The 19,363-nt window shown below is 50.5% G+C and overlaps 1 protein-coding gene across 1 annotated transcript in view; it reads right to left on the bottom strand.

Annotated features, from left to right (window-relative positions):
* Positions 1 to 19,363, bottom strand: part of CACNA1G (calcium voltage-gated channel subunit alpha1 G) — a 140,945-nt gene that overhangs the window by 91,501 nt on the left and 30,081 nt on the right. The window contains exons 2-4 of the mRNA XM_082066963.1: positions 9,777 to 9,888; positions 9,255 to 9,388; positions 1,036 to 1,133 (exon numbers count right to left, since the gene is read on the bottom strand). Of these exons, the coding sequence (XP_081923089.1) occupies positions 1,036 to 1,133; positions 9,255 to 9,388; positions 9,777 to 9,869 (325 nt within the window). The 5' untranslated portion in view covers positions 9,870 to 9,888. The remainder of the gene's footprint in view (positions 1 to 1,035; positions 1,134 to 9,254; positions 9,389 to 9,776; positions 9,889 to 19,363) is intronic.

Genomic DNA, 19,363 nt, shown 5'->3' with positions numbered 1-19,363 from the left:
CAGGATTCTGAAGCTACCGTAATGATTGAAACAGCAGCAGCAGCAAAGCCAAATTAAGTTCGAGTCAGGATCAGAAAAATAAATAGAGCCCAGGCACCTCCAGCATTGACAGACGGAAGTGAAGCTGATTAGTTCTCATCAAGGCATCGGCTAGTTCAGAGAGAGGAGTTCGGACTTGGGTTTAATTTGTCTAAAACAATGTTGGGTTCAACACCCAGGAGTGTAGGACCAGGAAAAGGACATTTCTGGTGCAGTCGTACTTACATGTATCACACCCCATCTGTACAGCATCCCAGAGGGATGGAGATACATACCACTCGCAGCACGTGGGGCTCTGCCCAGCACAGCAGGAATGGCTCCTGGGACACTTGGGTCATGTTTGCGATGGCCAATGTCCCTCCGAGCACAGAAAGGACACCCATTGCTGCTCAAGGGGGAATCTGAGGTCCCTGTGTGTGACCTGATAAACCAGCACTGACCAGCCACCTCCCAGCCCACCCAGGCTTGCTTGGGAGGTGTTGGGGATTTTGGCTGTACAGACCAGCTCTGGGGAGCAGAGCAAGATATGCTCCAGGAGGAGACTCCTCAGCTTCTCCTGGGGAGCTGTCTCCAGGGACAAGATTTCCTTGCCTCAGTTTCTCCAAGAAAGTTTGCAGTAGTGCAGGGAGGGTGGGAGCAGCGTGGCTCAGACCCCTGGCCGTGCTGCCTGGCAAGGGCTGTTGGCTCAGCCAATTCCCTATGACCTGCATCTCTTCCCCTTAGCAGCCTCCTAGGACCCTCTTCAGATGAGAAAGAAAGGAGTGTAGAGACAGTCCTGGGTATCTTATTGACTGGTGGCTCATCTCTGATGCTAGAAGTGTCAAAAAGAACATTATGCATTGGAAACCAGAGAGTGGTGGTAGGACCTAGCACTACCAGGCTTGGATGAATGTTGGAGCAATGTAAGATGGGAAGCATCTGTGTTTGCTCTTCCACCTTTGGGGCAACAGATATAAAGAACTTGCATCAGCCAGGAGGAATAAGGATCCAACTTACTGGGGACCCTGTTAATGGCCCTGAGTGGCCGCAGGACGCGGACGGTGCGGACGGCTGAGAAGCTGACGTTCTGCAGGTCCAGGGAGTACTCCAGCATTCTGCGGAAGACACGAACATGGAGGAGCGTCAAGGATCTTCTGGAGAAATGTTAAATTATCAAACACTATAAATCAAACCGTATATGCCAACTGCTCACAGAGGGACTTGTTACTGCATCTCTCCCATCAGGAGAGTTTGCCAGAGGAATTAATTAAGGGTTGTTTGCGTATCAGAATAAAGTCAATGAGCGAGAACACGACACACCAGCTCACACAGCCACAGATCTCTCTCTTATCTGCTTCAGTTACTGTTTTTGCACAGATCCAGCGCAGAAGCTTCCAAAACTTCCTGCACACTCCAGGAGGGCGATTTCCAGACACAGCCTTGTTTTTAACAACAATTGTACAGATACTTCAACAAATCTGGGTTCGCTATGCTGAGCACCAGCACAACCTTGAAAAGCTGAGGAGCATCCCTGGTGCAGAACCTTTCTGCAGGGCACAGGCAGTGTGGAACATGGGACACTGAGCCCCGCGAGCTCTACCCAGCAGAGACCATTGGCAGGTGGGATTCAGGTTGTGGGCAAGCACACAAATCAAAACACATGACACTCACAGATACCAAATGCAGCAAACATGGACCAAGGAACCTCACAGTGTTCCTACACTGTGCCCAGTGGGGTTATTTCACAGCTCAGGACACCGAGGTACAACCTGCACATGGTTTAGTTTGAGGATGCACTAGGACTGCTGCAAGTCCCTGGAGTGCCCCAGCACCATCTCCCTCTGCTCTGAAACCTTTGCTCCAGCACAGCGGGGCCATCGGTCACATCCTCACCAGGACTTTGCTCTCCAGCTGTGGGAAAACACAAGATCTCTGCCCAAAAACATTCTTGAAGAGGCAGAGCCAGGCAAAGGCAAGGAAAAGGAGCACGAGGCTCCCCACACAGCCAGGCTCCTGCTGCCACAGGCAACCACAGGATATTAAACTCTTCCAAAAATTATCAGGTTCCACCTCAAAGCTAGTTGGGTGGTTCCCTTCCTCCAGCTTTGATGGTTAGAAGCTTAACTTCCAGCCTAAATTTATTCAGGACAAGCTTATATGCATTTGTTCTTACAGCAGCATGGTCTTTTAGGTGCTCTTTGTTACTGGTGTTTACCCATCTGATGGATTCACAGAAGACAAATCACATCTCCTTCCTCTCAGCCTTCATTTTGTGAAACCAAACAAACCCAGCTCTTCCAGCCCCACCTTGCAGACAGGCTCTCTGCTTCCCAGTCACAACCTTTTTCCACGCCTGCCCTTGCCTGAATTAATCAGACCTGATTAGACATCAAACTTCTGGAGGAGGCTTTGCCAGCACCTTGCACAAAGGCATCAGTGCTGCACACGGGAGGTTTCTGCTCCTGCTGTGATCAACCAAACCCACTCTCCTCCCTCGCAGACGTCGGCAGGTGAGGAACACCCGGGGTGGAGAAGACCTTCTCTTTCCAAATACACAACTTCATTCTTGATGCAGCGACACTTTATCCCACTTCTCTTGATAGGCTCTAATGACGATGATGATCAAATAATATCTAAGATCAAAATAACCTCGACACATTCCCCTATATTTAGCTGACACCCACAGCCATGGGGCAGACCCGGGATGCGAATGCTGGACAGACACATATGAATGCTATGAGTTTGTTATCATTCTCTGAGCACAGAGGAAGGCAGCGTGTCCACCAACGCCCACCTGGCCCCAGGAACAACACCAGCCCCTTCCTTGGTGCGGGACTCACCACACTGGGTGAGCTTTAGCTCCAGTGAGGAGAAGGGCAATAATTTCCCTGGACTTTATTGGGGCTGAAGTTTCATTCACTGTTCGAAAATAAGATTTTTGTATGGTTTGCCTGATTCAGGTAAAAAGCCCATGTCAAACATGCAGCTTTTTACCTGAATCTGTTATTAAAACAGAGGCTACCAGCAAACTTCAGGGCAGCATATGTTTATTTGCACCAAGACAAATCATTTTCTGATTAATGACAGCCCGAGACTCACTTCCAGAGCTGCGTGTGCTTGTAAGCTGCAAAGGGCACGTTGTAAAATGCATTTTGATTAAATATGTTAAAGAACAATTATAATACCACATTAAAAAAAAATAACCAAACCACCCACTAGCTTGAGCAAACACTTTAGCACCAAGACCATGAGTAGGTAGATGCTCTCTACCTCTGCTGCCAGACATCTCTAACAGCGCCAGCATTATAGGAGCACAAGCTCAGCCCCAGATCTAAACTACAGGATTCTCACATTGGTGATAAATAACAGCTCAAGAGCCTTGAGAGAATCCAGTGTTGGGGGTGGAAATGTGGGTAAAAATCAGTCACTAAAGAGCAAGTCCAATGAGAATCCCACCACTTCCCAGCTCAAAGGTCACTTCCCAAGGCAAGGGGATGCACAGGAGGAATCAATCTACATCCCTGGCAAGGGGAGATAGCCAGGGAGCACGAACGTCAGGATGTCGCCAACTGGCAAGGTGACAGGTGCGTTTACCAGCATATATAACATTTACGCACTGAAAATCTGCAGTGCAAAAAGCCCCTGATGAAGCTTCAACTCAAATGTCATTTCTGTTCAAACAGGAAAGTGCGATGCCTGTCACAGACCTGAGTGCCCGAACAAGTTAAAGGCTCATAAAAATACTCAGCATTAAATAGGATGGATTCATGGCAAATGCTGAGAGTCGTCAGAGTGATCAGCAACCCCCAGTCACTGGAGTTATTCAGAAGGAGAGCGGAAATATTTAAGTCTTTCTAAGAATAAAAGTGGAGCATCTGCAAAGCCAGACGTAGCACGGGCTGGTGGTGGGATGCAGAGAGAGAGCTGATGCAAACCCTTGGCAAACACTCCTCTGAGAGGGAAACTCCCGGGACTCAGCAGACAGACAGACACGAGGGATGGCCCGGGATGGACCAGGCATCCAAAATTCATCCCTGTTCTGCCCAGAGACAGCAAGACTCAGAGCACGCTGGTGTTTCTTTCATATAAAACCCAAAGCATTGGGAAGGATCTCGTCAGCACGGTGTCAGGCAGCAGCCCTGCCTACGGCAAAGGGCTCGCAGAAGTGATGCTCAGGAGCATCACGGGAGCAGTTGAAGGGGCTCCCCTCATCCAGTGGGTCTCTAAGAGAGCACAGAAACACTGGCAAAACCCTTCCCACACTTACCCGGCATCATTACTCCAACCCACCCTGCTCCCGTCCCCAGGATTACTCCAGCTCAGGAAGCAGAAGATGCTGGGAAAACCCATCAAAGCTGTGGAGTTCGTGCTGAGGGAGCTTTCCAATGAAAACTTGAGCTCTCTCCTTTCACAGCTGGCTGCCAGGGATGCCGTATAGCCAGGGGATGTGACCAAGGTCACATAAGGAACCAGCGGCAGAGCAGCAATGCCTGCAGGCAGGACAGCATCCCCAGGAGCTGCCGGCAAGAGACAGGCTCACATTTATTCAGCATTAAAAGGTTTCCTAAACTGAGCATATAGGTACCCTTTATCTACAAAGCACAGCAATCAGTGGATAATTTTAAGCCATCAGTGTTGGAAAAGACAAGGGGAAATTTTTTAGGCAGCATTGTATCTTCAGACAGCTAGAGGGAAATTTCCTCCTGGCCCTTCCTGCCTCTGCTGTGCTCAGCTTTTGCTCAGGAGCTGCTTTTTAAGCCTCGAAAGCCTCACCTCATTCGTGGGTGTTGTTTAATTTTAAAAATACTCATTTTAATCAACCCGCACAGAATAAAAAAGAGCAGCACTGGAGGTGGCATGAGCCCCGCAGCTGCTGGATCTGGCCGCACAGTCACCGTGTGTCCCAGGCTTTCGAAGCAGCAGCAAGTTCAGCTGAAGAACTGAAAGAAATGAAACACTTCTCTTTAAAAAGAATCCTAAAACTTAAAAAAAATACCCAGTCTTTTCACAGGTGGGTTTTAGCCAGCTGAGCTGCAGGGGAAGCTGCTGAGGGGTTTCTTTTACCCGACAGGTTTCTGTGAGTCAGGGATGCGGCTTGCTCAGGATTTTGAACCCCTGGAGGTTTGTGATCAAGAGTATCAGATTGAAGTTGTTCTGCCACCTCTGCCTGGAGCAAAGATCACCTAATTCTGGATGAGCCAGGACACAGCGGGTCCCCAGGAGGAGGCTCCTGGCTCCCAGGACACTTGCACCTACCTGGGAAAGCACTGGAGAGAGGGAGGATCCCTGGAGAGGGTTTGGTGCAGCTTTCACTGCAGCTCAAAGGGGCCGCGGCTGTGATTGCACATTGGGTAACTGCGTGTGCAAATCGGCCACTTACACGGGCAATTACCCCACGGCACTAATGATGCCTAGGCAGCGCCAAGGGCACTGTGCATCCACATCTCCAAGGTGCTGCTCCTCAACGTGAAAGGGATCAATATAAGCAGAGGTTATGAAAAAGCAACATTCATTTCTGCCTTTTTTTTTATTTTCATGGGATGAAGGGACTAATCCATGGGGGAAGAACAGCCTTTGCCCACAGTGGCAGCAGGAGGCTGCAGCAGGGACCCCCACGGGCAGCCCTATGCCAGTGCTTTCTTCCCCATATCTGAATCAAGGAGTTGCAACAGCCCCTTGATCAGCATCACCAACCTTACCCCAATTTCTGAGCTCAAGAGCTTTTCAGAAACCACCTGGTGCTTTTGTTTGAGAAGGAGCAGGGATGGAGTGGGGACTGCAGCATCCCTTTCTCTCCTGGCACCTATGAACACAGCAAGGCTTCCTGCAGCATATCACATCCCCGAAATTCAGCACTCAAAACCAGGAGGGAGCAAGACATCCTTAAGGGATGAACATTAGAAGAAGTGCTCAGGAAGCAAAGATAAAAAGAAGTGGCATTTCTGTGTCTGTAGAAAGCAGCCTGCCAAGCACCTCCAGCCCCAGCTCCTCTCAAATTGTAAGCAAAGTGTTCCAGAAGTGTTTAACTTTCCTACAAAGTCCTTTAAGAGGCCGGTTACCGTTACAATGAACAAAGCACAAACAGGACTCCAAGCACTTGGCCAAACAACTGACGGAGCCTGGAGTAACCGCAGACCCGCTCAACTCAAACACGGGTGATGCACAGCCCTGCTCCGGGGAGCAGAAATGCAGGCATAGACCCAGAGCCTGTTGGACCCTGTGCCTAGAGAAGGCAGAGAGGAGCCCTGTAAGCTCTTACACCACCAAATTATCTTCTGATTTAAAGCGTCTCCTCAGAAAATAATTAACCTTTGGGGAGGGGTTGTTGTTTTGGGGTTGGTATTTTTTTTTATGAGGATGGTTTAAAGCACAACTCAGTCCACAGGGATGCAGGGGTTCAAGGAAGTCCTTATCTGGCTAAAGTCAAAATATGCTGATCACTTGCAGTGGGACTGCAGCAAAGTGGATGTGGATGTGGATGGCTCCAGATGAGGAGCAGACGGATCTCAACCTGTGTCTATCCTCTTCGCACAGATCAAGCAGTGAAGAGGTCCCTGCGTCCTGCGCAGAGCAGGGGGAGACAAAGCAGGTGCTGGGTCCTGGAGCAGCCAGGGACACAGCAGGTCAGGCACATCTCCATCCCACAGCTCCGGTTCACCAGCCCGAGCCTCAGCCAGCACTTAACTGTAAATGCTTCTGCATATTTTCAGATATAAACAATTGTTCATGCTCAATACTTCAGCATCTTATGCTGGGAGAGGTTGAAATCATATTGAATGGTCTTTAGAGGGCGAGAGCTGGCTTGCAACACCCGTTAACCTTCAAGTGTTCTCTTAAAAGTTAACTCCCCAAATCCTCTTCTTTAAAATAACACAACATAATGATGTCATTCATCACTTTTTTCCTTCCCTTTTCCCCTTGCAATTCCATAACCTACAGCCAAAGCCACGTTTCACTAAGCTGAGTTTTGATCATACAGCGCTATTCTCATCTCCAGCAAGTTTTCCTGTAATTACAGAGATGTGTTGCAGACATTACACACTCTACAATTAGTGCTAATTGCATTACATTGTCACAAAGAAGTCATTTACTCTCCATGAGCTCAGGAGATTGCTCTGGACAGTTTAACAGAGCTGAGAACTATTTAATGGCATGTCACAAAAGTGGCCGGCATCACAGCGGGGGTGAGAACAACACCGAGCGGCTCTCCCAGGCCTCTGCAAGTGCCAGATTTGGGGTAAACACACACACAAAAAGGTTTCTCTGCAATCTCAATCTCCGCCAGGTCCAGAAACTTCTCAAGGAACTTGGAGAATGAAGCCCTTGTGCAAGACCTACACAAAAATGTGACGCACTCATTTAGCAAATACAGTGGGGATCTGACCATCGCCCCAGCGCACACTCTCCTCCATGGCCACTGCTCAGCTCTGGCCCCTTTTCCCACATCACACACCTGCTCAGGGACAAGATGCTCCGTGTCGAGCTCAGTTCATCCCTTGCTCCCCTGCTCTGCTGTTGACACCGTGCTCTGGATGCTCATCAGGGTAATTTGGCCCGTGTGGGAACTGCGGAGCTGCACTCAAGGGCCACCGGCAGATTTTCCCTCCATCTTGTTGGGATTTGACCCTGCACTGCTTTTTCATCTTATCCTCACTGTGTATTTTGCCTACATCTTTAATCAAGGAGAACACAGCGCTCCGGGATGGATGGGTGAGGGCTGGAGGAGAGCGCCAGGGTGTGAAAGGGAGCAGAGAAAACATCTGGGAAAGGAGAGGCTCCACTTTGTATTTAAGTTCGTGGTTTTGACGAGGCCCAGATGGGAGCAGTTCATGCACACAAAGGAAAGGCCCATCATTTAGTGAGAGGCAAAGCCAACCTGGCAGGAGTCACGGGAGCGGTCAAGCTGCAAGGCTGCAAAACCTCTACAGTGAATAAACGTCTCCACGCATCGGGGATGCGGGAAGCGGCTGCGGCAGAGGGGAGCTCTGCTTCTTCATCACAATTAATTCTAGTACAATAAGTAACAAAGAAGAAGAAATAAATAATACATAAGGTGGCTTTAGCAGGCACCAGCCCCTGGTTGTGCTGCTGATGTTTACAACCCTAACAGAGCTGGTCAGACCCAGGGTCCCATCTTGTGCAACATTCCAATGCTTCAGCCCTTAACGCTGCTCAGACACTTCAGGAGGAAACTTTGAACCCTCTCCTACCCTGAGAAGCCAGAGGCTGGTGCAGTTGGAACACACGAGGTTGGTGCATCCTGCAGAAGGTCGGTTCACTGAGATGGTTACAGCTCTTGGCCTTTCTGCTCCTCCATCTCTGCATCCAGCCTGGGTTTGGAGCCTCACTACACCTTTTGGTTTCTGCAGCACCCTGTAGCAATGAATTTCGCAGGCCAGTGATGCACTGGGAGACCTGGCACTGGTTTTACTGGGCCACTGCTTTGGTTCTATCAGCTGCCTGGCAGAGGTATGTGCCGTGGCCCTGTGGGGCTGGTGATGGACCATAAACAAAGTCCACAGAGGTGTTGCCCCTTCATGGGGCACACAAAACCCCTGCCAGGTAAACAGCTCAGCTGGGAGGTTCCACTGCTCCTTTCCAGGAAAATCCAGTAAATTTGATCTCTAGCTCTATCAAAAGAGGAAAAACCCATTGTTTTCCCAAAGGCCTTTGGGCTCTTGGAGCAGCGAGGGGAGACAAGGGCCGGCGAGCGATTCATGTGTCAAAGAAACTCAACTCACTGGCCAGGGGCCAGGGACTTTTCATGTGGATTCCCAGTCTCCGCCAGGAGACTCGCGGGTGCTGGAAGAGCCTTTAATTCAAACCAGGTGCCTCTGAAATGAAAACACTCAAAAAGGCGAACTTGGTTGCTTTCCTTCAAAAAAAAAATAGTATAAGAATGAGTGCAATCACGCACATTTCAGTGAACTATCCTCCCTGGCACGCCGCTCTGTGCTCCCAACCGCCCGCCAGCCACCTCGCCTGCTGGAAACCGAAACCACCAATAAGGCTGGAGAGGGAAAAGCCATGTCCAATGCCAGCGAGGAGCCCCAGGGCATGGGCTGGCCAAAATCCAAAAGTCAGGATGGGCAATGCCGACATCACCCGAGGCCCAGCAAACCCTCAACCTTCACTGCTGCAAACCAGCTGCTCCGCAAATCCGATACTTGCCAAGCGATGCCACAAATGACAACAGAGAAGCACAGGGAGAGGGGGACCCGCAGTGCTGAGCTTACCCTGCGATGACAATGAAGAAGTCCAGGCGGTTCCATGTGTCTCCCAAATAGCATTTCTTCCCAAAAATCCCCAGTGCGATCATCTTAACGATCATTTCCACGGCGAAGAAGGCAAAGATGAAATCATCAAAGCTCTGCAAAAGAAAAGAAGGAAGGAGGGATGCTCCTACATTGTTTCACACTTGCACCAGGGATGGATTAGAGACCTGAGTCCAATAAGGTCTCTTCTTGCACCGCCAAGGGCTAAAAGACCCAGGCAGAGGCAGTGCTGGGATAAAGGGACAAGTTCGTTTCGGGTTCTGCTTTCACTACAAACTCAATGGTTAATCATTCCCAAGCTCTCCAAGCAAAGTTTGGCTACACTGGGGTCAGCAGAGCCTGACAGGGGCTTTGCCTGGTGACAGCAAGCACCAAAACCAGCATTTTTAAAGTGCTGGCAGGACAGACAGTGTGGACAAGACCCAGGGAGCCAGCTCTGCCGCAGCTCAGTCCATCCCGCTCCCCATCTACCCCAGATTGTACCTGGAGGATGCGGCAGCGCGGCGAGTCGCAGGCGATGTCCTCGCAGGGGTGGAACATGCCCAGCGTCACACAGTTGAGCAGGATCACCAGCATGCTCACCCGCTCGAACCACCTGCACCACATCCCATCAAGGAAGAAACAGACCCAAAGGAGCACCCGCAAGCGGCCACCGTTGAATCAGAAAGGTTATTCTAGTCTTTAAAGCAAGGTGCACGCTAGATTCTCTAGGTTAGATTTTATCTGGTTTTGCATGGAAGGCCTGCCTGCTGTTCAGATACCTTCATGGCAAACCCGTGGCATGTTCTCATTGACATCAGTGGCTACAGCTAATATGAAAACCGCTATAAAATGAAAGTTGCATGGGAAGAGTACTGATGTGATGGATTAAAAAATTAAATTAAAAGAACTATATCAACTTTCAGAAAAAAATAAAGCCCAACACAACCCCACACCATTAATTTCCTCTCCTAGCATTTTACAGAAAAGCACTTTAACAACATTACAATTTTCTATTAACCATGTCACGGCTTATCCCACGGGCATTTCCCTGAAGTCACTGCTTGAACTTTTCATTCCCAGTCCAAATTAAGACTGTCAAAACCATTAACTGACTGCCCAAAAGCCTTAAGACTGTGGGGGCCAGCAGAGTCCATCCCCTGTCCCAACTGCTGCCTCTTGGAGAAATTTTAAAGAGCTGAGCTGCCAGGACAGACTGTGGATGCTGTTGCTTTTGGGGCAGAATGAAGTGCGCTGCTGCAGCAAATCGTTGTAGGGATGGTTCAAACCTAGTACCCAAACTCTGCATCCTTCCAGGCGGCACTTCCAGCCTGGGACACCGAGATGTGAACTCCAGGAGCCCATACAATGTGGTGCCGGGGTTATTTTCTAGCCTAGCACAGCAAACACCCCATCGGCTGCCGCGACGCGCAGGCAGCCAGGGCCACGCTCCTGCCTGGGTGCAGGCAGCAGCTTCCAGGCTCCAGGAAAATAATCATAGCCCTTGTCAGACAAGAGCTTTCGCTACAAGGCAGTGGCAGGCGGTGTTTGGGAGCCCGTGCTGTCGTGTTATCTGGCTGGGGAAGAAGAAGGTGAGGATGAATCAGCAGGTGCCTCCCCGGCGGGCGCGCGGGGCTGGAGCTGGCAGCTCCTGCCACCCATCCGGGGTGAATTCCTGGGAAATCACATGGGGCTGAGTCACAGCTCGGTCGTCGGAAACCTGGATCTTTTTAATCGGAAGAAATGTTTACAAGATATCGGGATAGACATTCCGACTGTCAGGACCAGGCTGTGGGCTGCCCAAATATAGCACTCCGGGGCAGGCATGGGGGACAGCTGCCGGGGGGGACCTGCAGGCGTTCCCTGGCTTGGGGGGCTGGAAAGCATCCCTCTGCAGAGCCAGCCACGTCCATGGCTCTGCCAGACCTCTCCAAAGCCCTTGAGGACATAAAGAATTAAAAAAAAAGCCTGTAAGATCCCCAAAGAGTGACTACAAGGGCTGTGTGAGATATTCAGCAGGGAGGCGGGGTGGCTCGGGAGCAGCTTGGTTGGGTCAGAACCCACGGAGACAGACAGATGCTTCCCCAGACAGGCAGATCTTCATGCAAATTCATTTGTGGTGGTAGAGAGGACTCTGTACTGGGGCTGGGTCTCCTCTGTGGGCTGCATCTCAGGAGGGGAAGGGGATCCTGGGAGCGGGAAGGGTTTTTATTTGCTGATGGCAGGCTTTTTTTCCCCAGTTTTAACCTCAGACCCACTTATCAGCACATCGCTCCCTCAGGCAAATACATTTCAGTCCAATATAACACTTCACCCTGATTAAATATTCCCAGGACAGGGACCCTGGCAGTGCTGAGGGCGGTACGTTAATACGCATCTGACAGTTCAGAAGGTTGCAGGGAGAGTTATTTTATTTTTTTGCCTTATTTTTTTTTTCTAGCTGAATGAAACTTCAAGCTCTTTCTTCTGCTAATGGGATTTTCAGAGGCGCACAAAGCGCTGATGGCTACGGCTTTGTGCTGACCCTCCTTTGAGCCCAGAGGCTGACAAAGGGAAACTCTTCAATTAGCCAGAGCAGAAGGTGCTTTATTGAAACGGCACTTGCTGCCGCTGCGTGGGCAGGGAAGGGGCAAAGGGGCTTTGGGAAGCATAGGAGACAGTGCTGGTCATCAGCAGCAGCTGAGGCGAGAGGGAGGAGGAGGAGAGGGAGGAGGAAGAGAAGAAGGTGAAGGGCAGCAGTGGCACTGCCATTGCCCCTTGCCCTGGCACTCAGCTGAGCCCACAGTCTGTGCTCTGTGAGAGAAATATTCGCCAGGAATGGAGCTGGCACTGGGGAGTCCTGTCTGCTCCTTGCACCCAGCAGGCAGGGAGTGTATTAAAAACCCACTAATAATAGGGTCCACACTCACACAGCAGGTAATCACCCCATCTGCTCCATCCCATAGGTGTCAGAGTCCCCACTTTTCAGGGTCACCTGCTCACCCCAGCTTTTTCTCAAAAATTCACATTTTTTACTATCAACTTAGTCAAGACAGAGAGACAAAATGCTCACAGGTTCTTCTCAATTAAAACACAACCTTGTTTCTGCCACACAGAAATATCCAGTAACCCTTTTGTTGTAACTTGACTCTTAAAATTCATAAGATAAAAAGCACAAAACAAAACAAAAATATCCAGAGGTCACTTACGTGTTACAAACAGGAGTCTTTGCACAGAGCAAGAGCCCTCAGCCCCTTCCCAGCACGAGCGATCCCTGTGCTACCTGTCTGCGCTCAGCAGAGCCCGACCTTTTGTAATTAAGAGGCAACAGCCCCAGATTCAATTAGCCAGCGCTACCCAGCTTAATATAATCAAAAGAGAAAGATATTGCATTATGCTTGCTATGATTTAGTTGCAGAAGTTTGGATCAAATTCACCAGCAAGTGAATTAAGTGGGAAGCTGTTGCTCGGGGGCAGAAGCAACTCAGAGGACGGCGGGCATGATGCTCGGTCCGTCAGCAACCCAGGTTCTCCCCATTGAGTCGGGGCACACACACGGCTCCTGGTTCTCTTTGGGAATGGGGGCAGTGGGCACCACCATGCCACAGCATCATCCGGCCCCAGAGATGGTGGTGTCTTTGCTGGGGGGTGTCAGGCACCCACACCGATCGCCAAGTCAGGAACAGAGAGCAGCATTTGAGTTCAGAAAAGGGCAATGAAGATGGGGAAGGGACTGGAGCACAAGTGTGATGGGAGAGGCTGAAGGTCCTGGGGGGTTCAGCCTGGAGAACAGGAGCTGAGGGGACTCTGCTCTCTACAACCGCCTGAAAAGAGGTTGGAGCATGGAGGGTGTTGGTCTCTTCTCCCAAGTAACAAATGACAGGATGACAGGAAATAGCCTCATGTTGCACCAGGGAAGGTTTAGATTGGATATTGGGAAAAATTTCTTCCTAGAAAGGGCTGTCAGGCATTGGAACAGGCTGCCCAGGGCAGTGGTGGAGTCACCGTCACTGCAAGGTTTTAAAAGATGCAAAGATGAAGCCCTTAGGGACATGGTTTAGTGCCAGGGTTGGGTTAAGAGTTGGACTTGAGGGTCTCTTCCAACCAATACAACTCTATGCTTTACAGGGATAGGTGCTGTTCCTTGAGATTAATATATATTTCTTCCTTTAATGCACTGCTACTCTCAGGTGGCTTTGGCCGTTCCTCCTCTCCTGCTTCCCTGCATTCATGTCCTCTCTGGTTCTTTCCCTGAGCCCTTATCCAGCTCTCCCTAAGCAGCCCCGATGCTCCAGAGCAACTTGCTGCTGTTCTGCCATCACCGGGAGATGGGGTGGGACCCCCCAAAAGCACAGCCAGGGTGATGGGGAGCAGGACTCCATGGACAAGGTGGGGACCAGCTCCCAGGCAGCAACAGGGGCTGCGAGTTTGTATCCTACAATAAAATCCAGCCATAGAAATGCATCGAACTGCCTGGATCTGGCCGGGTAACACCTCAGCTCTGCTCCCTGTTGTCTGGGGCAAGGAGAGGTCATTTGGACACACGGGCCATGGCCATGGCTACAATCGAGTCCCACATCACCACTCACAGTCATTTCTCTTCTGCCTTCACTCTCTGGGACAGCGGCTGGTATTTGACAAATGTGCCGAAAGCGCTGGCAAAGCCTGGAAAAAATTCTGTGCAAAAGCAATGTGAAAATTGGGTTGAAATGACAGCCTTCCCCTGCAGTGTCACCAAGTCCCACCAGCTTAGGAGTGACACTGGGATAAGCTGCAGACGTTAATGAGAGCGGAGTTTTAGGCTTCATTCATATCATCAATTCCAGAAATAGCCCCTTTGACAGGAGCATAATGGCACTTCCAGGGTCTGGCCTTTGGGGGGGTGGGAGGAGGCAGGGACTAGAATCCTAAAACATTAATTCAGGCTGTTCGCAAGGGAAGTTAAAAGTTCTCAGAATTAATCTGCCTCACGGATGGAAATAATAACCCCTTCCCAGCTCCACCTCCAGCTGCACCAGGCCAGCAGGAAAAGGCTCTTAATGTCATGTCCAGTTGAAAGGTTGTAGGATTCCCATCACAATCCTTGACATTTAATTGGATTTTTTTTTCCTATCGCAATCCTTTGAAAGCAAAACCAGCCCCCATCTTTTGCTTTTAGCACTTGTAGGAAGCATCTGCATCCCCTTGGATGCTGCATGCCAGAGGTGCTCCCAGGACGTCTTTACCCAGTAAATCCACCTGCCTGGCTCACAGCTGGCAAGGAGCTGCTCCAGTGTGATCCTGACATGGTCTCTATCACCCAAGTTTGCCCTCCCAGGGGCTTTTCCAGCCGCGGTACCTCCCCTCCCTCCAGGGAACACAAGAGGGGGATGAGGCAGGGAAGATGCGGCAGGTTTACAGCCCTTCCTGCAGCATCACGCTGACACCAACACCGCTTTTTCCTGGCAGGGTGGTCAACCCTTTGCAGGCACAGCAGCCCCGGGCACACTCTGTGCATGTGTGCGATGGAGCATACTCCTCCTGCCTCACGATCCGCGGGGATTCCTGCCAGGAGAGCCCGTTCCTGGAAAGCAAAGCCAAGGGTGCTCCAGTGGGGCTGCAGCAAAGGGGTTTAAAAATTCAAAACATTACTCAGAGAGTATTTCCATCCCAGGCCACCACATCCGGCAGCACAAACACACACTACCAGGAGCTGACACAACCTCTCTAAGCCCGGCATAGCCTTGACATCCCTGTTCACAGGCTCCAAGTCGGGAAAAAGCCGGGCAGGGAGCATCTCTGCCTCATTGCTGCTCTGCAAAACCACTTCCCTCACAGCACTGACAGACCCAGGAGATGATTTTAATTCATGCAGCTTCACAATTAAACCTGGGAAACCAAAACATGGCGATTATTCATGCCAGTGTTTTTTAGAAATTTCATCTCTAATTTATTTTCCCTTGCAGATGTTCACGGGGATGTGCCGGTGGCTGCTTCCCTCTGCTGTGGAACAGCCGCGCACTGCTCCCGTCTCACCCATACCACGACCACGCCACGCTCCCCAAAGGCCCCGTAGTGCACAACGGCAAATGTAAAGCCCAAAAGAAGAGGGGGAAAGGGGATTTTGCTGAGTAGTCATCTTTTCATTTTTCTCCCAAAGATTTAAAAACTGCCCTGTCAGCTGCAGGTAGGAGATGCAGCTGCCTCTCAAGGGGGATGTGGGATTTGCTCAGCAGTGCAGAGGAACCCTGCTCAGCCACCCAGGTGATGAAGCAAAGAATGATGCTGTATTTAGAGGGGATGAAGCTTGATTAAAAAAAAAAGATGTTTTGTCAAAAATAAAAAAACTCCTGACAATGTCCTTATTTGCTTTACTGTTATGGAATTATTTCCCCATAACCTTTTAGATTTGTACTTTAAGGTTTTTTTTCTCAGCAACAAAAAGGGTTTAAAATCTTACTGCTGAAAGAAAAAAAAAAAAAGAAGATAAAAAAATCCTGCAAGCTGAGTGTCTTGTATAATCTCTGAACTTCAGGAGCTGGAGCTTTTAAGAAAAGCCGTACATATCGCTTGCAATTAACTTCTGAACTGGAAGTTGGGAGGGCTCAGCTGCTGGCAGCCCAGCCTTGGGACCAGCACCTGGGAGGACGGGTGCTTTAAAAGAATAGAATAAAATGTCAAGCCGGAGCACTTCAGGCTGAATTTATTCTGGCTTCTCGTCCCAGTCCTTCCTTCCTCCTCTTGCCTGTCTTGGTATTACAGAGCAGAGAACCAAAAAACAACCCAAAAATGCCCTGTGCTCAGGCTCCGCACTGGCCATCATCTCCCATGACAGACCCCAGGGACGTGCTCCCTCCATCAGCTCACACGTGGCATTAATGAAGATGTTGTTGTGAGCACTAAAATCCTTCCTAATGGACTCCTCCTCTGCAGAAGGGACCTGGGGTTACCCATTAAAATACACTAAATGTGCCAAAACCTGTGCTCGATGATATATTTAAGACCTTATTTCCCACCACGCCTTATGAAGTGCATAGTGGATAGACACTTAACCCCCAAATATATATATTTTTAAACTTGCTGGCTGTAAATTTTCCCTTAATAGCACCTCAAAGCTCAGCAGAGCAGAAGAGCAGCAGGACTGACTGCTCACTGGGACAATCCACAACACCCACTGTTTCCACCCCCTCTCATGATGTGCAGCCCCAGCCAGGAGGAAAAGCCACAGAAACCCCAGTAAATGCTGCAACATGGACAGATGCTTCTTCCCCTCATGCTCACACATAAAATACACCTTGTGCAGAGTTGCCAGAGGCTCCTCCATTTCATTAAGGCATTCGGGATATTTGGGATACTATTAAGCTTCTAATGGCCCTGATCCAGCTCGCTGTACTACTCAAGACAAAAACTGTTATGCAAGGCTTCCTAAACAAGTTGCAGCAAAATCTTTGTAACATCCTACACCAACACATAGTTGGGATATGTCACATATTTGTCTTATTTTGTTCCTTCTTTGTCCTTTTTTTAGTCTCCTTCTACTTTTTTCCCCCTTGGAAGTACGCTGGTTCCCATGGCAACAGTGATGTTATGGGTATGGACAGAGCTTCAGTGACGTCCACAATTTCAGTATAAAAGCGGATTTATGTAACAGTTGGTGAAATGAAGACGTGGAAGAGATGGCTCTGCATGGTCACACGTGTGGCATTCAGGGGTGCTGCACTGGCCGGGTGGGTTCACACGAAGCAGGAAAGAATGAGAGGGCAAAGCAGAGAGGAAGTGGATCAGGATAAAACTTACCCTAAACATATATATACATTTATATATTTTTTTAAAAATTATCTATAGTTATTTATATATTAATATGTTCCCATGGAGAGCATCCCTCGCCCTGCCACTGCTGGAGGGCAGATGGGGGATCAAGGTACCAACCCCAGGTACAGAAAACCTCGTCCCATCACTGACCCAGGAGCTGAAGGAGGGCACTGAGTCCTCACTGCTGACCCAAAAGTCAGCCCGGATGGAGGCCACTGCCTTCATGGCCAGAAAAAGAGATTCCCCCTGAGCCAGACCTCCCCGCATGGGAAAGCGGAGCTTCTCTGGAGCTTCTCCTACAAACTTCAAAGCCTGAGCAAAACAGACACATTTTATCTGTTTCGCGAGCCTGTGATTTAAATCTCTTCCTGGGGCAGTGCACAGATGGAGGGGATGTCTCTCCTCCTCCTCCACCATCGGTCCCCTAGGAAGAAGCCTGAACAGCTTCCAAAATGAGACATTGCCATGCCCAGAGACACACCACCTCGAATTCCCCCTCTCCCCGCAGAGGCTTCGCTGGCAGGCACCACGCCACATGGAGCCAAATCCCCCCCAAAAATCAATGTATTAATAAAGCCGGGGAAGCGACAGGCTGATTATAAAGCCACTCCATCCCAGGGACGTGCTGGTGAGAACAAGCCCATGCTAATTGTCCTGGCAGCTCCTCCGCTTCCCTTACCATCGCCAACACGCTCTGAGAAGCCTTGATGAGCTTTTTACTTCTGCTACCACTGGGTTAACCCGCCTTGGGCAGGAAAACCCTGGAAAGCCCATCCCTGCAGACCCCAAATATTCCCTGTGGAGCTGAAATATTCCCTGTGAACATCAACAATCCATCTGGCGCAGGTGATACAGGCTCTCTGCCTCCCACTGCACCCCTGAGGACCACGCTCTCCCCACCAAGCCACATCCCACTGGGGGAATGACTTGCAGCCCCCTCAAACTCCTGAGCCCCCCCAGCTCTCAGCAGGAGCTCGAACCCAATCCCAGCCTATTAAAAATAGATTCACCCAGAGCAGGGGATGTCAGCGGCTGCAGCGGGGAGCACGGGAGAGAGGATGGCTCTGCAGGGTCAACAGCAGCTGCTGATTAATTCAGCGCTTCCCTAATCGCCTGAATGAGTGGGTGGCAGGATGGCACAGAGAATGGCACGGAGATGCAGTAACCAGGCAATGACCACAAAACTGGGGAAAACCTGGGAGAGGCGGCAATTCCAGCCCGTTCTGGCGTTCGCTGCAGCGATCCGGGCTGCAGCTGGAGCTCGGGCAGAGGGAATTCCCTCTGCTGACTGAGGGCCAGGGGAAACCTCAGCGGGAAGAGCTGTTAGCGAGGAGCTGGGATGTGAGCGAGCTAAACAAATCAGCTGCATCTCTATCTCAGATGCATGACGACGGGTTTCTACCCCCCTGCCCCTCCCACAGCACATACCCATCCATCTGCAGACACCTGGGCAAGGGATGAGGGATGCTTGCAGGTGAGATTTTAGAGACAGGGAGATCAGGGCAGGAGGGATGGACCAGAGAGACCACCCCCCGCAGCTGCAGACCATCCCACCACAGGGCACAGCCCTTGCCAGGCAGCTGCCAGACCCACAAAGACATCACCAAGATCTCCAGAAAGGCAAAGAAGCACAGGGGCATTTCAAAACACGCTTCCATCTGCCCTCTACCACCACACAGGGAAATATTCCCACCACACTGAGGTCAATGCTTTCCAAGCCTTTTAGAGAAGCTCAAACTCCGGGTTTTGCCCATCTGCTCGCTACAAACGGGCAGCCTGGGGCTCAGCAGTGGAAAAGGGGAGAGATGGGGCAGATGCAGCACGATTCCTGGCTGCACCAGCTCCAGAGTGAGCCAAAAGCACCTGGTGCTCAGCCACATCTGCTGCAGCTGGGTCCTTCGCCTTCCCAGCTGGTACTTTAATTGCAGAAGGGTACAGACGCAAAGCCCCTGAGGAAAGCTGGCCAAGCCTTGCAAAAAGCTCAGAGGACAAATCCAAGGATGAACACAGCATCATTTTAACCCTATGGACCGGCGCAGGGCTGGAGGGACCAGTATCATTGTTTCTGGAGGATGCAAACACCTTAACACCAGTTAAAGCAGAGTTGTGGGGTGCAGACCTTGTGTCCCCACACGTTCTCTCTTCCCCTCCACTGGCACCAGTGTCTTTCCCTGACCTGGGGACACCGGCCAGGCTCCCTAGAGCTTCTCAGGGCAATGCCTGGGATGTTGTGATAGCAAGGAAAACCAAGGCAACAGTCTCCTTTGGGGCAAACCCTTCCCTGGGCGCCAGCGGGAGCCCAGCCCTTTGCACTTAATGGT

This window comes from Streptopelia decaocto (genome assembly GCF_964273445.1).
Source record: "Streptopelia decaocto genome assembly, chromosome: 16".
NCBI lineage: Eukaryota > Metazoa > Chordata > Aves > Columbiformes > Columbidae > Streptopelia > Streptopelia decaocto.
This window is presented reverse-complemented; position numbering and strand designations above follow the sequence as displayed.